General features: G+C 35.9%; 1 protein-coding gene across 1 annotated transcript in view; it reads right to left on the bottom strand.

Annotated features, from left to right (window-relative positions):
- Positions 1-9197, bottom strand: part of LOC117334128 (neuropeptide receptor 15-like) — a 95421-nt gene extending 86224 nt beyond the window's left edge. Inside the window, exon 1 of the mRNA XM_033893587.1 lies at positions 8404-9197. Coding sequence (XP_033749478.1) covers positions 8404-8879 — 476 coding nt within the window. The 5' untranslated portion in view covers positions 8880-9197. The remainder of the gene's footprint in view (positions 1-8403) is intronic.
- Positions 9198-22502: the final 13305 nt, after the last annotated feature.

The raw sequence follows: 22502 nt of genomic DNA on the forward strand, positions 1-22502 counted from the left end.
CGCTCTTAACACTTCTCACACATGTCAATCTCTTGATCACAATTAAGTAATTGTCATCTGCAACCAACTAGGTTATGGCAGTCACATGTTTCTAATAGATTTCCTGGTTGTCTCTCAAAATGACAACGTCACAACCCGCACCTACACACCTATCTGTCATCGTGAGAACGGTACTGCATTAGGTGTTTAAAGTCTCTATCTGATGCGAATTTGTAAATAGGATAGAAGCGCTTTAATGTAATATTTCAAATCATGGACATAGAGGCTGTTTACTCGAAGTCAATATAAAACGTAATGTCAGAATAACACTGAGATTGAGGTACGTATTTGATATATGGGATATTTTGTTGCAAGCTATGTTTAGTCATTATCGGTCATGTAATACTAGTATATCGTACCTACACATGTCGTCATTGTTCAACAAGCCATTTGGATGACACACATCAAGGACAAAATTCAATACTTTGCACAAACGATATATAATTTTTTTAATCTTTGGGCAGGATTAAGGTGATGAAGTGATAAAGCTCTCTGCAAGCTAACTGATTTTGAATGAACTGAATATGGAAGACATTCAAAATGTCTCTTGTTCAAAAAGGCTTTGACGTTTTTATCACAAAATAAGATAAAAATTATCTACGTAATTGGTTAATTAGGTAAGTACACATCGATTTATTTGGGTTAAATGTTTACCTGAGGGAACCAATTTTGATGCCACAAAGCAATGTATAGGTAAGCAGTCTCTAACTGTAAAATAAATCTTTAGGCCGGCCCCTATGGGAAATTTATCACTGGCATCATTTAACAAAACACAGACAAATAAATAAATAATTGATAGTTGATAAATCCTTAACATGTATCACTAATAAATCAATTGAAATAGTATACATTACTTATAGCACGGATTCATTAATATACCACTAATATCAACAACAAAATCACGGAACTCTTCCATTCCATAGAAAAAAATGTTTCATGACCTCATGGTATGTCTCGTTACATCACATATTGCACATGTATATTTAAGGAATTCACGAATACTATAACTAATGTTAAAGACAAAGATCTACATGCCCTTTAACAGTTGACTTATAGCCATGGCAGCATGTTTTTTTCTTCCGCTTCTGACTCACGCGGACGGGACATATTGCTGTCACTGGGTTATTTCCTCGATTTTTATTATGTCAGTCACATCATCCAATTTAGTTTTACCCAATAGCAGACGATGGCGTTATATGGTTGGAAAGGATCATAGATCTAATTTTGTGTCTGGAATTTCTAGTAAAACGATCTCTACTTTTCAAGAGTTGCAGTTGCAAGCAATGACCTTTGGATTTGAAATACGATTAAATTGATCACGAGACTGAAATATATCAACTTGACTTAAAACTGATTTATTTCCTCCTCCGACACGGTATTATCACACCAAATATAACCTCATACATAGGGATCGATCTTACCAGAGATCACAGTATGTAATCCACATGATTTTTGTAACAATTAAAGTAAGCCAATGCTCGTATATGCTTATTGTGTTTGCCAGTCTAAACAGTTATTGCCTTTACTGCTGGCCGGATAAATACACGTACCGCCATCATATCGGAAGTATATTGATACCTACTCGAAACGCTCATCAGAAGCTATCAGACATGATGAGATATAGCCATGATTTAGTCAAATAATCAAAGCGTCTGATGGAGTGTGTTCTTCCGGTTTAGTGCTTCCGGTGTAAATGATATTCCTCTGTGTATGTATGCAAATGAGACAGGATGGCCTTGTTTCTGTTGAAACATGGGAATTCAGAATATGTAAGGTTGCCACCCATAAAAGCGTGTGAGTGAATATGATTGATCGATTAGGTTTGGTCACTGCGTGTTTTGAATCAAGATGGAGATGGGAAAAGGGGAATTGATAGGTCTAATTGATGGCGTTTAAAGGAATAAGAAGCCGAAATATTGACGCGTTAGAAAGAAATCCCTTCTCTATTTTGACGAGTAAACCGTAAAATCGACATTGTATCGCATAAAATGCACATGTAGTTTTTGAGGTTTTCATGGCAATCACGAAAATCATGGATTTAAAAAAAACCAGTGATGTAACATGCATACGTAGACTGCAGCTCATAGCGCTAGATGAAACGCTTTCTTGCTTAAAAGTCCTTTTTTATAATGCTTCTGAAATACTCTCCTATGATAGCGCTAATGTTCGATATTCGTACCTAAAAAGTGCAGACATTTAAGTTGATGTCTTGGTTGGTAACGGGTATGAGCGTCCGTCGGTACATAGCTCTGGAATCAGTAATCATGATCATAAACTTTCTTAATTGACGCTGATTACTTGAGATGGTCAAACTAAGGATCGTTCTGATTTCTACAATGTTATTTCTGACATCATAGATTTTGAAGATGTTTGTTGTAATATGAAAATTGGAAATTGATTATGAAAGTACCGTAACTGTAAAAATATAGATAATCCTAAGGATAAGAAAAGGTTCGTGAAATTGTTGGCTACTATGGTCTTATTGATATATTTTATTTCGTGAGGACAGTAGAAGGTATACATGGAGAAAGAAGAACAACCCAATTAAGCAAACCAGGAAAGACTACATTGTATTTCTTATTTTCAGAAGAAGATACTTTTCAAAATCAAAAACTGTTCAAAACACCAACGATATAAATCTGATCACTCCTTTCCAAAAATCCAGATGAATTGTAATCGGTAAACTTTAAGAGAGGGAAGGCGCTATTAAAATCAAGCAATTCCTTGTTAGATTATATCGGATATCTCAATATAATAACAACCCTTGTAAATGAAGTAAAATCTCAGTGTTGTTTGCCAGTTTATAATGTAGATTGCATCTCTACAATTTCAGACACAGGCCTACAATTAACTGTTATAGTGACCAGTCAAAAACAAGAATGTCTCAGAGAAGAAACAGGGCATCTTAACATGCATGGTGTGATGTTTTCAAAGCTTGGGGAAAATTATTGAATTATGATCTATCAAAGGGCAGATATCTTTCTTTTCTGAAAACCGCTTTATGGCATAACTCACTTCTGACTAGTGATGAAAAATCGACTGGTATTCCAAGGGAGTTAGGGTACTATGGAATATGCTAAAAAATGCGAAGCCTGTAACTTTCTATTCCTACAATGAACTTACACAGAATATAGTATATTAACAAACATTCTGTATTTCCATGGTCTTGTTAACAAGGTTAAATCAAATATCGGTACACAGAGGGTTTCTGTATTTAAAATCATATGAAAGAATGATGAAATTCCAACAGGTAGGAAAAGATAGGCATATTGACTTGGATGATTCCATCTGCATGGGAAATATATTAGTGGCCCTCAAATTATATAAAATCTACACACAAAGACCATCTTTTACTCCTGAAAGTCCGATCAAACCCACCTATCATCAACACACAAGTTCATCCTTGACCACGATCAAACTCACATATTATCAAATACAAGTCGGTTGTCAGCGTCTATAGAAAATACCATAACATCACCACACAAACCAAAGACTGGACTTCAAATTCTAAAAACACATACAAAAAACAAAAAGAGAAGCTACCATAGCAATACCACATACGGCCAATTTAAGCTAGCAACAGTCTATCTGACATTATCATGAAATTGCAAACTTCGGTTATAAAAATCTAGTGGATATCGAAATGCAAACGAAATAGTAATTCTAACTCAAAACACAAATTAATAAAGTTAAAATATGACCAATTTGTATCTATTTTTTGGAGACCATTTAAAAGTACAAGGGCGAGACCAGGTGATCATAAAGAGTAAGCGTCTCCTTTTTATCGACGACATCTACCAGCAAATCATGGTTATGTCACAGCCTCAAACTGGGAGCTTGTGTGATGACAGCAGAATAGCATACAACAACGAGCTTTGGACACGTCTGACTTCAAATCGCGCAACAAAACGGATTGTTCCAAACGAGATCATCGTACAAAAATGTTCCCATGGTCTTACCAACACATCTGGTTGAAACCATGCAGCCTTATTTTCGTCAGTGGTCTAGAGTCGTTATAGACGTTGATATTGGGAATAAACCCTCGACTTTTTATGGACTTTTAAGCATCATACATGTACCTACTTCTACCATCTGGGCTGGAGATAAAATCCCTTTCCCCAGTTTGGCGCTGTTGAAGTTTTTATCATTGTCACGCGGCGATTGCGTTTTGAAGTCGTGGCAGTTCACAGACCGCGAGATCTACTGTGACCCATACAACTGACCAACTCGTTTTGTTAAATACAAATAAGCAATTAATTAACACATATCCATATACGTAGTCATTGATATGCACAGTGCAACTGTCTGCAAATATATATTGTAACTTTTCGGCTGATTGAATTTATACAAAGAGTCGATCATCAGTTCAATTTGGTTTATTGTGTTTACCGTCCTTTCAACAGCCATGGTCAGTTAAGGACGTGTCAGGTTTTGGAGGTGGAGGAAAGCCGGAGTACCCGGAAAAAAACCACTAGCCTACGGTCAGTACCTGGCAACTGCCCAACGTATGTTTCGAACTCGCGACCAAGAGTTGGAAGGCTGGTGATAAAGTGTCGGGACACAGGAGTTCGGTCCGTGTAACACTTAACAATTCAAAATTCTAAAATGTTTTAGAATTTTAGATTTTTGACCACAAACCTAAAATATCAATTTTCAAAACTGTTTTGAATTTTTAGATTTTTAGGTTTTTGACTTAAATCCTAAAATATCAAATATCCAAAATTGTTTTGCGTTTTTGAGTTTTAGGATTTTTGGATTTTAGACCTTGTCCGTTCAAAGTTCCAAAATATCAAAGTTCATCTTTTCAAAGCACCCGATTGACCACGATCGCCAGAACCGCGAAACCGAAAGTAGGCTAGTGCAGCATGGCGGCACCATCATCATACATGTACATGACTCAAACGTATTTTGTCTACAAAGAGTTCATTCCTCTACCATTAATATATACGTACGGGTCTAATACCGACATCTTGTGTGAAAATGAGTCACGTGATGAATTCGCTGATTGAAGATATGAACGAGTTTTGATATTTTGGAACTTTGAACGGCAAAGGTCTAACAATCCAAAAACTCAAAATCACGATTTTGAGTATTTTATATATTAGGTTTTTAGTAAAAAAACCTAGTCAAAAATTTTGGTCAAAAATCTAAACACTCATAACAGTTTTGAAAGTTGAGACTTTAGAATTTTGGTCGAAAATCTAAAAATCTAAAATTCTAAAACATTTTAGAATTTTGAATTGTTAAGTGTTACACGGACCGAGTTTAACATTCTATCAATAAGAATATATAATAATCAATATAAAAATACGATGTTACTTTATTATATATTCTTACTGAAAGAACGTCAAAATGCCGTGCTTTATTAACGAATGAAAAATCGGCACAATTTATGCATACAGACCGATGAAGAGTCATCTGTTATTTTCACGGAAATAAAGCCCAATTACATGTACCTAATTACCGAGTCGGAAAACGGTGCGTCCGGAATATTCGACATTTTAATACCGACGATAAATAAACTAAAATATAACAACAACTAAAATATCCCAAAGTACAGTAGTGATGGCAGCAGGGATGTTGATGCTATTGTCTTAAAATGGATATAAAACAATTGGGAAATTATTACATCTGATTTTGAAGAGTCTGTGGTGTCCTTGATTAAAAACATTAAGAATATTCAGATTGACTTTATCAGTAATGTATTTGTTACTTGAATACAACAACAAATTAAGGTATTTAAAAATGAAACGATATTAGCTATTTTCAACACAAATTGAAAGTTGATACAGTGGAGTCAAAATCAATTAAATGTGTTTATAACTTAATACCTAGGAGGTAAGGGAAGCATCTCGAATTAGGTCGGAAGAAATGACAATGTAATGATGGGAAGGTCCCTTCCCCCTTCCCTCTTTTTTCAATTTTCATTATTGAATTTCAAACGAACTTCGATTACTTAAGTGAATTGGCTTGACTTTGCTAGAATTCAATGAAACAATGTGACATGCGGATAACGACAATTAAGGTGGATTAGTCAGCTGTGTCTACCATCTACAATCTCAAAGGATGGCACCAAAGACACACAAGATACCGGAGCGTTTCATACATAGCAACAGTAGAACCAAAGTCCGAATTAAAGCGCTTCCCCTTTCTAGGAATCGTTAGTAATACCAAGGACCTAAAGTGTAGATATCTAGGAATCGTTAGTAATACTAATGACCTAAAGTGTAGATATATAGGACCCGTCAGTGATACTAAGGACCTAAAGTGTAGATATCTAGGACCCGTCAGTGATACTAATGACCTAAAGTGTAGATATATAGGACCCGTCAGTGATACTAAGGACCTAAAGTGTAGATATCTAGGAGGCGATGAAGGTAACCCGATGTAGGATATCGGATAAAATCTGGATACAAGAAGGTAAAATGTATCAAAATGCGACCGCAACATTAAAGATAAAGGCTGATACATATGTAGAACTTCTGAGCCTGCTGTTATACAGTGTATTGTTTGAGAATCCAATGTTAATGAAGTATATGTCAGGGTCTAGATTGCAATGCTGAAGCTGATACATTATAACCTGTCTATACAAAATTATCACAGGAACAACACACGAGGGAATCTCGGACCTCAAAGTCCATACAGATACACGACGGACACAACACACGAGGGAATCTTGGACCTCAAAGTCCATACAGATTCACGATAAAAACAACACACAAGGGAAATGTCGGACCTCAAAGTCCATACAGATTCACGATAAAAACAACACACAAGGAAAATCTCGGACCTCAAAGTCCATACAGATTCACGATAAAAACAACACACAAGGGAAATCTTGGACCTCAACGTCCATACAGATTCACGATAAAAACAACACACAAGGAAAATCTCGGACTTCAAAGTCCATACAGATTCACGATAAAAACAACACACAAGGAAAATCTCGGACCCCAAAGTCCATACAGATTCACGATAAAAACAACACACAAGGGAAATCTCGGACCTCAAAGTCCATACAGATTCACGACGGACACAACATACAAGGAAAATATCGGACCTCAAAGTCCAAACAGATTCACGACGGACACAACACACAAGGGAAATCTCGGACCTCAAAGTCCATACAGATTCACGATAAAAAACAACACACAAGGAAAATCTCGGACCTCAAAGTCCATACAGATTCACGACGGACACAACACACAAGGAAAATATCGGACCTCAAAGTCCATACAGATTCACGATAAAAACAACACACAAGGGAAATCTCGGACCTCAAAGTCCATACAGATTCACGATAAAAACAACACACAAGGGAAATCTCGGACCTCAAAGTCCATACAGATTCACGACGGACACAACACACAAGGAAAATATCGGACCTCAAAGTCCATACAGATTCACGACGGACACAACACACAAGGGAAAGGAAGAATACGGGATACAGTCCTTTACGGTCGGGCCATAACACATACAATTAAACTTTAACAAGGACGAAGAGTTTATTTTCAATTAGATCTTCGTTTAATGGATTTGGTTGCATGTATTTAGTCATTATAAACAATCCAATTTTAAACGGAGAGGCGGACTTTTCCGATTAGCTCTATCAATTCCATATACACAATGTATAGGATACACATCGATTTTTTAAATGTTAAGTCGGGTTGGTCGCATTAAAATGTACTTCATGACTAGATGATTGCTGTTAGTATTTAAAACCCTGCCAATAATGACAAAACAAAAATATGAATAAATGAAAATGAAACAGCTATTACGCCTACTCGCCATACATATTGTATTACTGTGGAATAATATCCACTTTTTCGTTGTCTGTACAGCCTTGGAAGCACTGATGGTCATCTTGAATCTATTGAATATATGTAAGCTCCGTGATAGGACAAAAATGTTTTATGGAATTACTATACTGACTGAATATTTTTATAATAGAGGATCTTAGATGTGTTCTCAGATGTGTCTATATTGCATACGAGATCTATGTACGAAGAAAACTTCGTGACAATTAATTATATGCAATGTAAAGAAATGTGAGATTTTGTTGATCATATATACACGATATTTCAAAACATTCGTTGAACTGATTTGAAAAAGAGAATTGCTCACTCCATTGTTTTGCTCTTTAATGTCACAAATGCGTGACGCAAGAGGCTATGACGTCACAATTGAAACCTTCGGGACCTACAACCAATCACAACTCAACAGGTGTTGTTACACGCTTGTACACGTGTGTTTGAAACACAGCTTACGCCCACATTGTGTTATACATGTGTCAAAACTAACGCGGGAATGTACGTGTCACAAACCATACTTGGTTTTACAATATCTAGGGTAAAATGTACTCACCTTTCTACACAGAGGGCCATCAGTGTGAGGACGGACCCGTATAGAGCGGCCACCATGACGTAACGATTGACCTTACAGCTCACAGCCTGTAAAGTCCATCCTTTGTTCCTCATGAACTGGACAGTCTCTGGAATTCCTAAGATCATTATAACCAGATCCGCAAACGCCAGATTAGTTATTAGTAAGTTTGTCATAGATGTGCGCATTTTTCTGTTAAGCACTACAGCACAAACGACTAGAGCGTTACCACAAATGCCAGTAATCCCTATTAGAAAAAATAAGAACGAGAGAATGACTAATGTCGCTGATGAACTGGCATGGTCGACCGGTTTGAATGGATTGGTAACGTTGTTTTGCCGGCCGGAAACGTTTCCACTATACATAGGGAACATGGTGGTACCCATAGGAGTTTCAAAGACCTCAAAGCAATCCAAACACGTGTCGATGGACAACACGGCGTCATCTCTGTTACTCATATTGGAAATAGAAACACTGGAATCTTAGCAAGTTATATCCCAGAGGAAAGTTAGTTAAAACCCAGAAAACTTCGACAATCAAATATATTCCTTAATACAAGAATTAAAACAGGTTATTTTTGGCGACAAAAGTGTTGAAATTGTCCTGCCGTGTGTTAATTCACCACCATGCGAATGGAGTTATTGATTAAACGGCTGTATGACAAAGTTAACACTCCAGGAACTCCTGTCCAACCACATCCGCACGCGCTTTGGGATCACGCGCTCTCATTTTTGTCCATGGATACAGACGTTTCTGGCTACTCCTGGATTTTACTTCCGGAAAATCTTTGTCCGATTGTCAAATACACTCTGTATGTTAATCAAGGAAATTAGGGAGAGCAAACAGTATGTGTTGGCCTAGTAAACAAACGAAGAACTTCCCGGAATTAAAAAAGTCAATCTCCATGTAATTATTTACAGAATAACTGGGACACCACCATTCCCTCAAAGGTCGAAAGGATTATATACCAAGTTAAAGTTTTTATCGACACAAAGATCACGTTACTATCTATTTACAAAACAATTATTACTGGTACAGCACAAAACATACCCGCCCTTATCGCATGTCCGTGTGCCGCCCACATTGATATCGGTCATCCGAAACTAAATGCTGCAACCGACCATTTATAAGTCTGGCAGGCAGTTTTTAATCAACACTGTCTTTTTGTATAAAATTAATGGCTAGCATTCTTTAATTGTGTCAATATAGATGAAAAGTATAGTCAGTATTATTAAGGTATATCTTTATCAACTATTTTCTTGATATATGATTGTCAAAACATCTAATTATGATTTCAGCGTTTTTAAACTACGTACGTGTGAGTATGTCTCTACAAACATTAACTAAGACATATGAAGCTTATAACAAATAAATGATGTGCAAAACCAGATCAGCTTAACACATAGTTTTCTCTGTAATAGCCCGTTAATTTGTGTATTGTCCTGACTTCCCTGTATGTCCGAATTTCGCCAATCTCTCTCAATACTGTACGTTCTATGTATATATATACATGTAAGATATAGGTATGTTACGTTATTAAGAGTTATTGGAGGACATTCCTTTCTTCTTGGTTTAATGTCCCTAACAGACATGTGTAAGTCACACCGAGCTAAATGTCTGTGATAAAAATCTAAAGTCATTAAATATTGATGATACCTTATCACAATGAACGAGTTCTCGATGTTACGGAGACGTTAATGTTTCTTCCATGCAATCCCAGACCTCCTATTAAGGTTAATCTTTCCGGTCAAACATTTTATCCAGGAATCGTATGACATTAAGATAATGGAAATGGAGTAAAACCCAATTTGATATTTATATTAGTATTTCGAACTTGATTTTTTTTCAATCTTTCCAATTTGTTATATTGATCTAAGATACTTGCCATAGTCTATATCAAACACCAATACGAGAAACATGTTTAAGCTACACTTTTGAAAAGTAATGTATTTCAAATAATGTTTTAAATTTCCAAGTTAGACACAGATGGAAAAAGGTCAAAACATCAAACGGGAAAAGACACGAGTTAGAATGTTACCTTGTTTTTGACTTCGAAAATCTTTTTCAAAAGGATACAGATGAATATTCCAAACAGCAATAGCCTGTCACATAAATAATTCACATATAGATGTAATTCTTCCCGGTTTCGCCATAAATGAATGAATCCACAGGTAACGCTAGTCCGCCGTCAAGTGTTTTCGCGAATTTCTTTTTCAACAGGATAGATTGTTGAGATGTTACATGTCTAATGATTCGTCCAGGGTGATGTCCCTATTTGAGCCGCGGATCGATTTTAACAGAAGTGTGCGGTGTGCTTCGCGTTGGTTATGCACTACTATACTTACATGTATATAACACAATTAAAGTATTCCTACGCCGCTGCTCACACCACTGATTAAACAAAGGTACACCCCAATTAGATACGATTTATGATGTCTCTAATCCTCCAATGTTTGTTATGTAGATCTTTGACAATCCACTTTATCCGATGAAAACAAAATGTTAAATATTTAAGATATGAGGACGAAATCAGCGGTTCATTCATTTGTAGCCGATAACAGAGTCAATGAAAATATTTTCGCTATCGTTACTGATAGTGGTGTATTCCACGGAAACGCTTTGTCCCAAGAATCAGTAGACAAACCGGAAATACAATATACATCTCACTTACAATTACAATAATATTGAACATGTGTTTGTAAAATACTAATGTGTTTTCTGATAAACTTGGCTGGTATAGCTCTGTTTATTGGCCGTTAACTCTGTTCTGACGAGCATACAATGTATACGTCACTGTGAGCTATCAATAAAGTCTGCGGTCTCCGCAGGGGTCCCGGGGGAGGGGAGGGAGCAGGTTGTTCTGTCAATAGATGATGCCAAGTGCACTCCTCGAGGGGGTGGGGCGGTATCGGAGGTCAATGAGTTCACTACAAAGAGGTATTTAGATAGCATGAGTACTTTGGAAAATTCATCTCTTAGCGTGTGCGATTAAACTTTCAGCATCCCAACACAGTATCTTATTTCCTGTAGTAATATTAACATGTAGTTATGTTACTAGATGTATACACCTCAGAGTGTTGAGAACAACCCTTGAAAAGTCAAGTATGACATTTTTCCACAGGGTCTTAAAAAACAAGCAAATACCCATACGGACGGTAGTAGTTGCCACTTATAAATGTACCTTTGGTCAGTAAGAGCGGCCATTGACATTTCAGATTACTGGTGATATCTACTCTTATTAATATGTTTATAGTTTTCCATTATCGCATTTATAAATGGTAAGTAACCCTAACTAGAGCTTATAATCCTTCAGAAATTATCTTGGTTATGTGACGGCTATATTTAAGATGCTACATACTGTATGTACGTCACCAACAAAGAGTTATATCGATCCATTAAAAACAGCAATGGGCCTTTGTATATTTTAATATAATACGAAATGTTTTATACATACACAGCCTTCAAAGCTTGAGCTTCATTTTTTTTTTATATTTCTATACCGTGGGTACCAATTGTTGGGGTAATTTGATATATCTCTATACCGTGGATACCAATTGTTGGTGCTAATTAGATATATTTCTGTACTGTGAGCACCAATTGTTGGTGCTATTTAGATATATTCTTTACTGTGAGTACCAATTATTGGGGTAATTAGATACATTTCTCTTCTGTGGATACCAATCGTTGGTGGTGGTTGCATATGTATACCATGGCTGTTATTTTTGGAGTTGATTATGGATATTTCTACCGCAATAGATAGGCGTTATTCAACTTCCAAGGCATGAAATGATCATTTTAACTGTTGAACAACTTTCAGTATACATGTATATCACACGTGGGCTAAACTCTTAATGCGTTTTGATTGGTTGACATTGTGACCTTTGACCGGGACTGTTTTTTAATCACATCGTTTAATGCATTTTAATTGGCTAAACCTTAAATGCCCCTTCACGAGGTCCCGTGAATAAGTGTACGCAGTTTTTTTTTATTTGTTTTGATTTTTGTCATATTTAAAAAAAGGTCAAACATATTTCACCATTTTATTGCTTATGCAATAAATGGTAATATTTCCACACATTTCCGAAATTGTCAGTTCTGCTTATCAATTAGCGGCATTTTAGATCATATCCTTACATCCCAACTGATATTGTGGAAAAAAACACACGTTGACACGAAACCGGTCAGTTTATTCTCAAAATATCTTTCTATTGTGGTAGAAACACTCGTTTGTGATGTTTATAACTGTTGAAAGCGAGTGTTTTATAGGTAATCTTGGGGAAATAACTAAACTCGAGTGAAAAAACCCCTGATACAGCAGCCACTTTTTGTGAAACCTTTATATCTATACCGTGTGTGTCTTCTGTTGGTGTTAGTTAGATATATGTCTGTACTGTTGGTGTTAGTTAGATATATGTCTGTACTGTTGGTGTTAGTTAGATATATGTCTGTACTGTTGGTGTTAGTTAGATATATGTCTGTACTGTTGGTGTTAGTTAGATATATGTCTGTACTGTTGGTGTTAGTTAGATATATGTCTGTACTGTTGGTGTTAGTTAGATATATGTCTGTACTGTTGGTGTTAGTTAGATATATGTCTGTACTGTGGGTGTTAGTTAGATATATGTCTGTACTGTGGGTGTTAGTTAGATATATGTCTGTACTGTTGGTGTTAGTTAGATATATGTCTGTACTGTTGGTGTTAGTTAGATATATGTCTGTACTGTTGGTGTTAGTTAGATATATGTCTGTACTGTTGGTGTTAGTTAGATATATGTCTGTACTGTTGGTGTTAGTTAGATATATGTCTGTACTGTTGGTGTTAGTTAGATATATGTCTGTACTGTTGGTGTTAGTTAGATATATGTCTTTACTGTGGGTGTTAGTTAGATATATGTCTGTACTGTGGGTGTTAGTTAGATATATGTCTGTACTGTTGGTGTTAGTTAGATATATGTCTGTACTGTTGGTGTTAGTTAGATATATGTCTGTACTGTTGGTGTTAGTTAGATATATGTCTGTACTGTTGGTGTTAGTTAGATATATGTCTGTACTGTTGGTGTTAGTTAGATATATGTCTTTACTGTGGGTGTTAGTTAGATATATGTCTGTACTGTTGGTGTTAGTTAGATATATGTCTGTACTGTGGGTGTTAGTTAGATATATGTCTGTACTGTTGGTGTAAGTTAGATATATGTCTGTACTGTTGGTGTTAGTTAGATATATGTCTGTACTGTTGGTGTTAGTTAGATATATGTCTGTACTGTTGGTGTTAGTTAGATATATGTCTGTACTGTTGGTGTTAGTTAGATATATGTCTGTACTGTGGGTGTTAGTTAGATATATGTCTGTACTGTTGGTGTTAGTTAGATATATGTCTGTACTGTTGGTGTTAGTTAGATATATGTCTTTACTGTGGGTGTTAGTTAGATATATGTCTGTACTGTTGGTGTTAGTTAGATATATGTCTGTACTGTTGGTGTTAGTTAGATATATGTCTGTACTGTTGGTGTTAGTTAGATATATGTCTTTACTGTGGGTGTCATTTGTTAGTGTTCGTTATATTTCTATACCGTGGGTGTCATTGGTGTCACTCTGTCATTGGTTGGTGGTAGTTATATACCGTGAGTGTCATTTGTTGGTGTTAATTAGATATATTTCTGCACTGTGGGTGTCATTTGTTGACGTTAATTACATATAATTTAATTTTGCTTGTAACAAGCATTTTCATTGGCTCAAAAAATTATGTTATCATCTCATAAACTGTGACGTAAGCGGAGTAATCGTTGTTCACGGGATTTTGTATTTATCGATGCGTTTTAAATATCTGGAGCAAAATAAACATGTTAAACTTAATGAAAATGTTTCTTATCGTTGTTAATTAAATTATAAGGGTTAACTGTAATATCTTTTTTACGTTATCAAGCAATAACACAAAAAACTGGGGTGTACTCTTTTCATAAACCGCTTCTTTGCGGTTTATGAAAAGAGTACACCCCAGTTTTTTTGTGTTATTGCTCAATAACGTAAACACATATTACAGTTAACCCTTAAATATTTACATTTACACTGCAGGCCCACTATATAACTTTACCAAGCTCACTTGGAAGTTATGAGTCCATAACTTCCAAATATTTATTATGACGTCATTAATATAGTGACGTCATAATTGTCACGTCGGCGATAACGAAAGATGGCTGTTGAAAATGCTGTTCCGTCTTTGACGATAATGATTTGTTCATTCATCGTCGGAGCAAACTTCCTGCATATAGTCTTTAAAAATTGTTGTCAAATGTAAATTTAAGCATTGAACTGTTTTTAGTTTGAAGTTATGGGCTGATGAATGCCAACTGGATAAAGGCAAATTCAACATGAAGCGCTAGCGCGCTTCATTAAATTTACCTTTGTCCAGTTGGCATTCATCAGCCCATAACTTCCAACTGAAAGCAGGTGAATGCTTAAATATTTCTACACTGTGGTTGTCATTTTTTGGGGTTGATTAGATATATTTCTACACTGTGGGTGTCATTTTTTGACGTTAATTAGATATATTTCTACACTGTGGGTGTCATTTTTGACGTTAATTAGATATATTTCTACACTGTGGGTGTCATTTATTGACGTTAATTAGATATATTTCTACACTGTGGGTGTCATTTGTTGACGTTAATTAGATATATTTCTACACTGTGTGTGTCATTTGTTGACGTTAATTAGATATATTTCTATACCGTGGGTACCATTTGTTGACGTTAATTAGATATGTTTCTACACTGTGTTTGTCATTTATTGACGTTAATTAGATATATTTCTACACTGTGGGTGTCATTTGTCGACGTTAATTAGATATATTTCTACACTGTGGGCGTCATTCGTTGACGTTAATTAGATATGTTTCTACACTGTGTTTGTCATTTATTGACGTTAATTAGATATATTTCTACACTGTGGGTATCATTTGTTGACGTTAATTAGATATATTTCTACACTGTGGGTGTCATTTGTTGACGTTATTTAGATATATTTCTACACTGTGGGTGTCATTTGTTGACGTTAATTAGATATATATCTACAATGTGGGTGTCATTTGTTGACGTTAATTAGATATATTTCTACACTGTGTGTGTCATTTGTTGACGTTAATTAGATATATTTCTACACTGTGGGCGTCATTTGTTGACGTTAATTAGATATGTTTCTACACTGTGTTCGTCATTTATTGACGTTAATTAGATATATTTCTACACTGTGGGTATCATTTGTTGACGTTAATTAGATATATTTCTACACTGTGGGTGTCATTTGTTGACGTTAATTAGATATATTTCTACACTGTGGGTATCATTTGTTGACGTTAATTAGATATATTTCTACATTGTGTCATTTGTTGACATTAATTAGATATATGTCTACACTGTGTGTGTCATTTGTTGACGTTAATTAGATATATTTCTACACTGTGGGTGTCATTTGTTGACGTTAATTAGATATATTTCTACACTGTGTGTGTCATTTGTTGACATTAATTAGATATATTTCTACACTGTGTGTGTCATTTGTTGACGTTAATTAGATATATTTCTACACTGTGTGTGTCATTTGTTGACATTAATTAGATATATTTCTACACTGTGTGTGTCATTTGTTGACGTTAATTAGATATATTTCTACACTGTGTGTGTCATTTGTTGACGTTAATTAGATATATTTCTACACTGAGGGTGTCATTTGTTGACGTTAATTAGATATACAGTATGTATTTCTACACTGTGTGTGCCATTTGTTGACGTTAATTAGTTATATTTCTACACTGTGGGTGTCATTTGTTGATTAGAAATATATTCTATGCCATCACCACCACCACCACCATCATCATCATCATCATCATCACCACCACCACCACCACCATCATTACCACCACCACCATCACCATCACCACCACCACCACCACCACCATCATAATCATCATCATCATCATCACCACCACCATCACCACCACCAGCAGCACCATCACCACCACCACCACCACCATCATCATCATCACCACCACCACCACCACCACCACCACCACAACCATCACCATCACCACCACCACCACCATCATCATCATCACAAAAGCAACATTTAGGTTACAATGTACATCATCCCAGTTATAATTTCAACCAACAGATTCTAAATGCCAATAATGTATCATGAATATTAACATTAATTATATCGATATACAAATGTACATAGTTTACGTCACTCGTGCCTTATTAACCTCAAATATATATCTTGCAAGTTTACGAGGATCACTGATATTATGAACACTTATTAACTGTGGAAGCTTATAAATGGAAGTATTTCATTAGCAATATGGTTTTGTGTATTTTACTCTCAGATTATGATAATGTCTTCCAAATTGCTGGTCATACAGAGTCTTTGTTCTCTCGTTGTATTATTATATCTACCAGTCTCAATAGCTAAATTGTGTGCAGAAACGCGAAACTTATGGGCAAGATAAGCCCAGTTTAAGTAATCGCTTTTATTACTACTTCTTAAAAAGGAATACAGTCTTCACAGTACATTTTTTTTCGAATCCATTAGTTTTAACCAGTAATGTATCATTATAAATTTTCTGATATATTCTAAAGGAAATCGTTATAAGTAAAAATATACCATTAACTTTCATGTTAAATTCTTAACTTTTGAGATAGCATGCATGACAATCTGTCTTTAGGAAAATAAAACTAGACTTTTTACTTTCTCATCAAGGTCATTTCTGGAGTAACTGATAAAAACAGAATGTATGTAAGATGTTTCTCAGTGTTACGTGTAATCGTACTATCAACAAGGTGTACTAGCTGAAAAAAGAAAGGCAAGTTCGTTTTTCTGGTATAACTTTTCGACACGTCGTCTAAATTCAAATAAATTTCACACTGAGCTACCCTCATGCACTGTACAAATGTTTTTAATTAAAATTCTGTCGAACTTGACCCCGCTCGACGCTGCATGCTTTCAGCAGATTTTTCAAGAAAGCGTGCATCCCGGGTACTGCTTGCACGATATGTGCTGGTAAATCATTACAAATCGAAACTGGAACAGTACAGATCAGTTAAACATCAGTTCTTTTATAAAAGGTTGTACAGCGAAATGCCGCGATTGAGTGAAGTCGATAGGGGTAGGGCAATTGGTCTGATAATGCAAGGGCATTCGCAACGCCATGCAGCTCAGCAATATGATACACATGAGACAATAGTATCCCGTCTAGTTAAGCGTGTCAGAGCCAAAGGGATATTGGATGACCGTCCCGTGCATTACGTCACAACGTCAAGATAGAGACATACGTCTCCCGCAACTCTATTACTGATTTTAGACTGCGACGGAGAAGAAACGTCAAGTTCTCGGCACTTATGGTCGGCCAGTGTGTCCAACAACGGTTAAGAATCGGTTGCGGGGTTTCATTTAAGGCCAGGACGTCCCTACGCCACCAACTCGAATGCAGTGGCTGCTTGCACATGCAACTAATCAGTTTTGTTTGGCCCATTGGAGACGCGTGTTGTTCACTGACGAGTCTTGATTTTCGCTTTACAGGTCAGATGGACGATAGCGTGTCTATCGACGGCGTGTAAGCTATATTCTGACGCTTGCGTAACGGAAAGCGACAAATTCGAGGAAGGGTCTGTTATGGTATGGATAGGGACAGTGAAAACACCTCTTGTTGTTATCCATGGTAATCATACAGCCGTAAGATATCAGGATAAATTACGGTCAGGGGATAGTAACTAGAATAATGTATTTAAGATTGCATTTAAGGGAGCGGTAATAAAAATAAAAATATTCGATAAGTGGGAAACTAAATGGCTCCTTATTGCATCCTTTAACCTATCGCAGGTCTCACTTATACCACTCTTTGGTAGGTGGTCCTTTGCTAAGAGTTCATTAAATCTGGAATGTCCGTTTTCGTTTCTTTGACTATATTTCAATTCAAATCACAGAAAAGTTTTCATTGCATATAACAAAATAACAAAGTGGCTATTTGATACCGATTTACTTTCGTTTCTTTCTACATAAACAAACATGGACAGATCAACAACCAGTAAGCGGCCTCGAAAGCATAACTCTTCACTAACAGAATTAAAAATACGTGTGGAGAAAGTAAGTAAAAATGGGAATGTATTAATGGGAAAGTTTACGGACACTATAACAAATGAAAAAAAAAGAAGAAGAAAATGTTGACACTTATCGCCGTAAAGATAAATGCTTCATCACGGGCATCGATATGAATGGATAACGTAAAAATGAAGTGGCAGGACTGGTCAAGTGTAGTAAAAGGAACGGCAAGCCAGCTTGAGAGAGAAAGAAATAGGACAAGCAGTGGACATATGACGGAACCAACCCGAACAGCGCTTGAAGAAAAAGTCTTGGCCATACTTGGAACGACAGCAGTAGAACGGAAAATAGTTCATGTCTCGCGAGGGACAATAAAGTGCTATTTCCCTCACACACATACAATAACTGTATATTATAGATAGTATGCCCTTATGTATCTTTTTGGTAAAAAGGTTTGAAATGAAGCATATTCTTACTTTAAATTGATGTTGTCAGCCTATATTGTAAAAAACAAAACAAAAAACAAAAAAACTCATACAAACAAAATGAAGATGAAATTTCAAAAAACAAAGAACAAAAAAATATAATTAAAAAACGTCGTTTTTAATTGGCTTATACAGCGTCGTATTATCTTCCAACAGAAAAGAGTCTATCAATGAAAGTTGATCTTCGCAGATTTTATGTAAAGTTGATTAAATATTAAGGATTCATTTAGATAAATTTTATGTTATGAAACCATAGCATAAATACCGACATAAACAATAATTACTCTATTTCATGTAGTTCCGGGTACCCTTAACCTAGTAGGTAACGAGAAATTTCCTGCATCATAGCTATCGATATTAAGGCCCAATTTGTCAAGGGTTTAAAAAAAGTACATATAAAATTCAATGTAGAGTTCCTAGGCTCTTTAAGGATCATTCCCTTTTAACACTTCGTGTCTGTCAATCACTAGGAGTAAACAACTACATGTGCTAGGCAGATTTTGGTGCAACAAATTAAATTACTCATTTCGTTTTACGTGCAGTATTTTAACATCACAGCGATTCAATTTTATTACGCTAGGACATAATTTGCATCACTTCCAAGTCAATGCACTCCCTTCGGATTAGATCGCGAACTAATTACAGCATTAAATTACCAGATTTCCAGTTCCCTAACCTTTCTTTACGATGTTTTCCAGTGTAGCGATGTGTACAGAGCACGAAAATTCTAAACCAAGAACTATCACGAATGTCATGTTGTAACGGATAGGGCATATTGTCAACTCTTATGAAAAACAATATATTGAAAATATTTAACCACAGTATACATTATGAACAAGAGTTAGCATATTAAACAATTTTACTACAGCCGAATAAACATTTAACACCATGTATGTAATGCTAGATTGTTATAATACAACTAGAATAACATCTTACTATTTGTACATGTCATATAAGACTCTATCAAATCAATAAACAATACGCTAAGCGCACCTGTATACATCCATGCAACACACGGGTACGTATCATAACTAAATATAGACAACTTTACCGAACCTTGCTGTTTATTTAAACACTATCTACATATGGGTTTGTATGTACTGTACTCAATGCAAGCTGTAGTTTGCGTATTTACGTCCAATACCCGTGATTTAAAGCCGCGATTCAATCCCGGTACCCTTGCATGTTGTTTATACCGTGCAAGCTTTATCCTATACCGGTCACACATCCGGTACACGTACACGTACACGTCTTTGCGCGCGAAATACAAACATGCGGGAAGTGCAGTGATATGTTACACATGTTCAAGGGTATTTAGATGTTGAAGGAAAAGATGCGTTCCAAATGCATGGATTGCCTTTCAGCTGCGTATTATCATCCTCCATAATGGGGCAAAATGAAGTTATTGTAACAAAAAGTTTAAGAGTAATTTACTTTAAGAAAGAAATATTCAAAATTTCGGAGAAATTAAAAGTAATTAAGCATATTAACATTTTAAATATGAAGACCTCTATGCGCCGATATATTGAACTAAGCTGATTTTTTTTTTTTTTTTTTTTGTAGCGGTTCGTTTCACAATAATGCAGATTGTACAAAGATTATATTGTCTGTGATAACGATTCAAAATAGTGGAAATTATCGTCTGTGATTAATCCAAATAAATATAAAACCGATAGATAAAACTTCATTACCTCGTGGGAGAGTGTAGTGTTATCGTATAATAATTTCTGATGTTAGAAAGCTTGTACAAACAATAATCTTGAACGATCTCCAAAATTTGATACATCTGATTCTAAAACTGCATCACTTCCCGTCTACTTGGTCAGGCCAATTTGTTATTACAATAACAACATGGTGCTATATAATACACTAAAACGATCGTAAATCATAAATCCGGAAATCACTCATCCCGCCATATTTGCCTCTCCTATAAAAATGAACATGTTTTTGGGCGTCGAAAGACACTTTGGCAACTACTGGAACGGTAGTGATATATTGACTGTACAACATTCAAACGGATACGTATATGTTGGGTCGGCGTATAGATGTTTCCGTCTAGACGGGATTAAATAATGCTTTATGCATGTAGTAATATATCATATACAGAGATGCATGAATTCCGTATTTTGTTTTTGCGGTCTGGGTTCCGTAGCGCCAAGTATCTAGAGAAAAAACAATGTCACATGGAAACGAGTGTCTATGGGGACACCGTCAGACGGGATCATATGAGGACGGGTGTCTAGAGAGACAACAACCGGGATGACATGCGAATGAGTGTCCTTGAGGATACCGTCTGACGGGATCAAATGAGGACGGGTGTCTAGAGAGACACGGTAACCGGCAGGTTTCGTAATCATGTAACAAAACTTGTTAAACTGACATTCGATATGAATACGAGGACGGGTTTTTAGAGAGACACGGTCCACAAGTTTCGTAATCGTGTAACAATACTCGGTTAAACTGACATTAGATATGAAGACGAGGACGCGTATGCAACGACACCTATACAATTTTATTTGTCAATGTTTCAGCGCATCAACTTTGCCTTCTTTGAAGTTAAGCTATAAATATAGAATATTGTAGAGAAAATTGATCATTTTAAAACGAATGATTATGCATTACATGCTGTCCCCAACCTGATACCTTTCCATACGAAAATAAGAGGCTCAGAGGGTTTGAACTTTCCATGACGAGCAAGGAATAATGATTTCATATTGACCTTTGTTCCTAGAGGCAGCAATGCCAGCGTTGTCCATTAATATCCCATTAGATCCTATGATATCTTTCGTTGGTATCTTTGAAAAGTGACGCATAACCCGTATAATATGAATGTCTTATACCAATGAGAAGGATGTTGTTGATCCTAAGTAGTATATGAGTAAACTTTGTAGCACCAATTCCTAGGAACATGTTAACAATCAAACAGGTTTCTTGGTCTCATTTACCTTCAAAAGATAATTCTCGAAGGGATTTTACATATTTCACTCATTTCAAAAAACAAAAATAAAAAAAAAGAAGATGAAAAAAAAGAAAAAGAAAAAAGAGTCAATTATATGGGCAACTTAATAGAATTCTGTCATGAAGATCCGCTGACAAGATATAAAGGCCTCTGGGATTTTTCTATAACTTGAGAGAGTAAATTATGGATAATTGTAACATAAGTTTAAGGTCATTGATATTAGAAAACCTCTATATCACTTCAGAGCTGGTACAATACTCTGCCTCCTTTCCAAACATGAGTATCTTTAATGAATGGTCTTTTAGAACTGGAGAAGAATAGTACAATTTAATTCTTAACTACGTGTATTTATTCAAGAACACGATGACAAAACATCAGACCTCTTGGGTTTGATGATATCGAGAGAAAAAGTCCCAAACGAGATTTCCCTATTTGAGTCCTGCGACCTAGATACCCTATACATAAAACACGAAGCAGCTCTCTGTCTTCTGGGACACAAGAGGGATGTTTTTGAAATGTTTAACATACTAGACCCTTTTGACTATGGA

The sequence above is a fragment of the Pecten maximus genome, chromosome 9 (assembly GCF_902652985.1).
Source record: "Pecten maximus chromosome 9, xPecMax1.1, whole genome shotgun sequence".
NCBI classification, from domain to species: domain Eukaryota; kingdom Metazoa; phylum Mollusca; class Bivalvia; order Pectinida; family Pectinidae; genus Pecten; species Pecten maximus.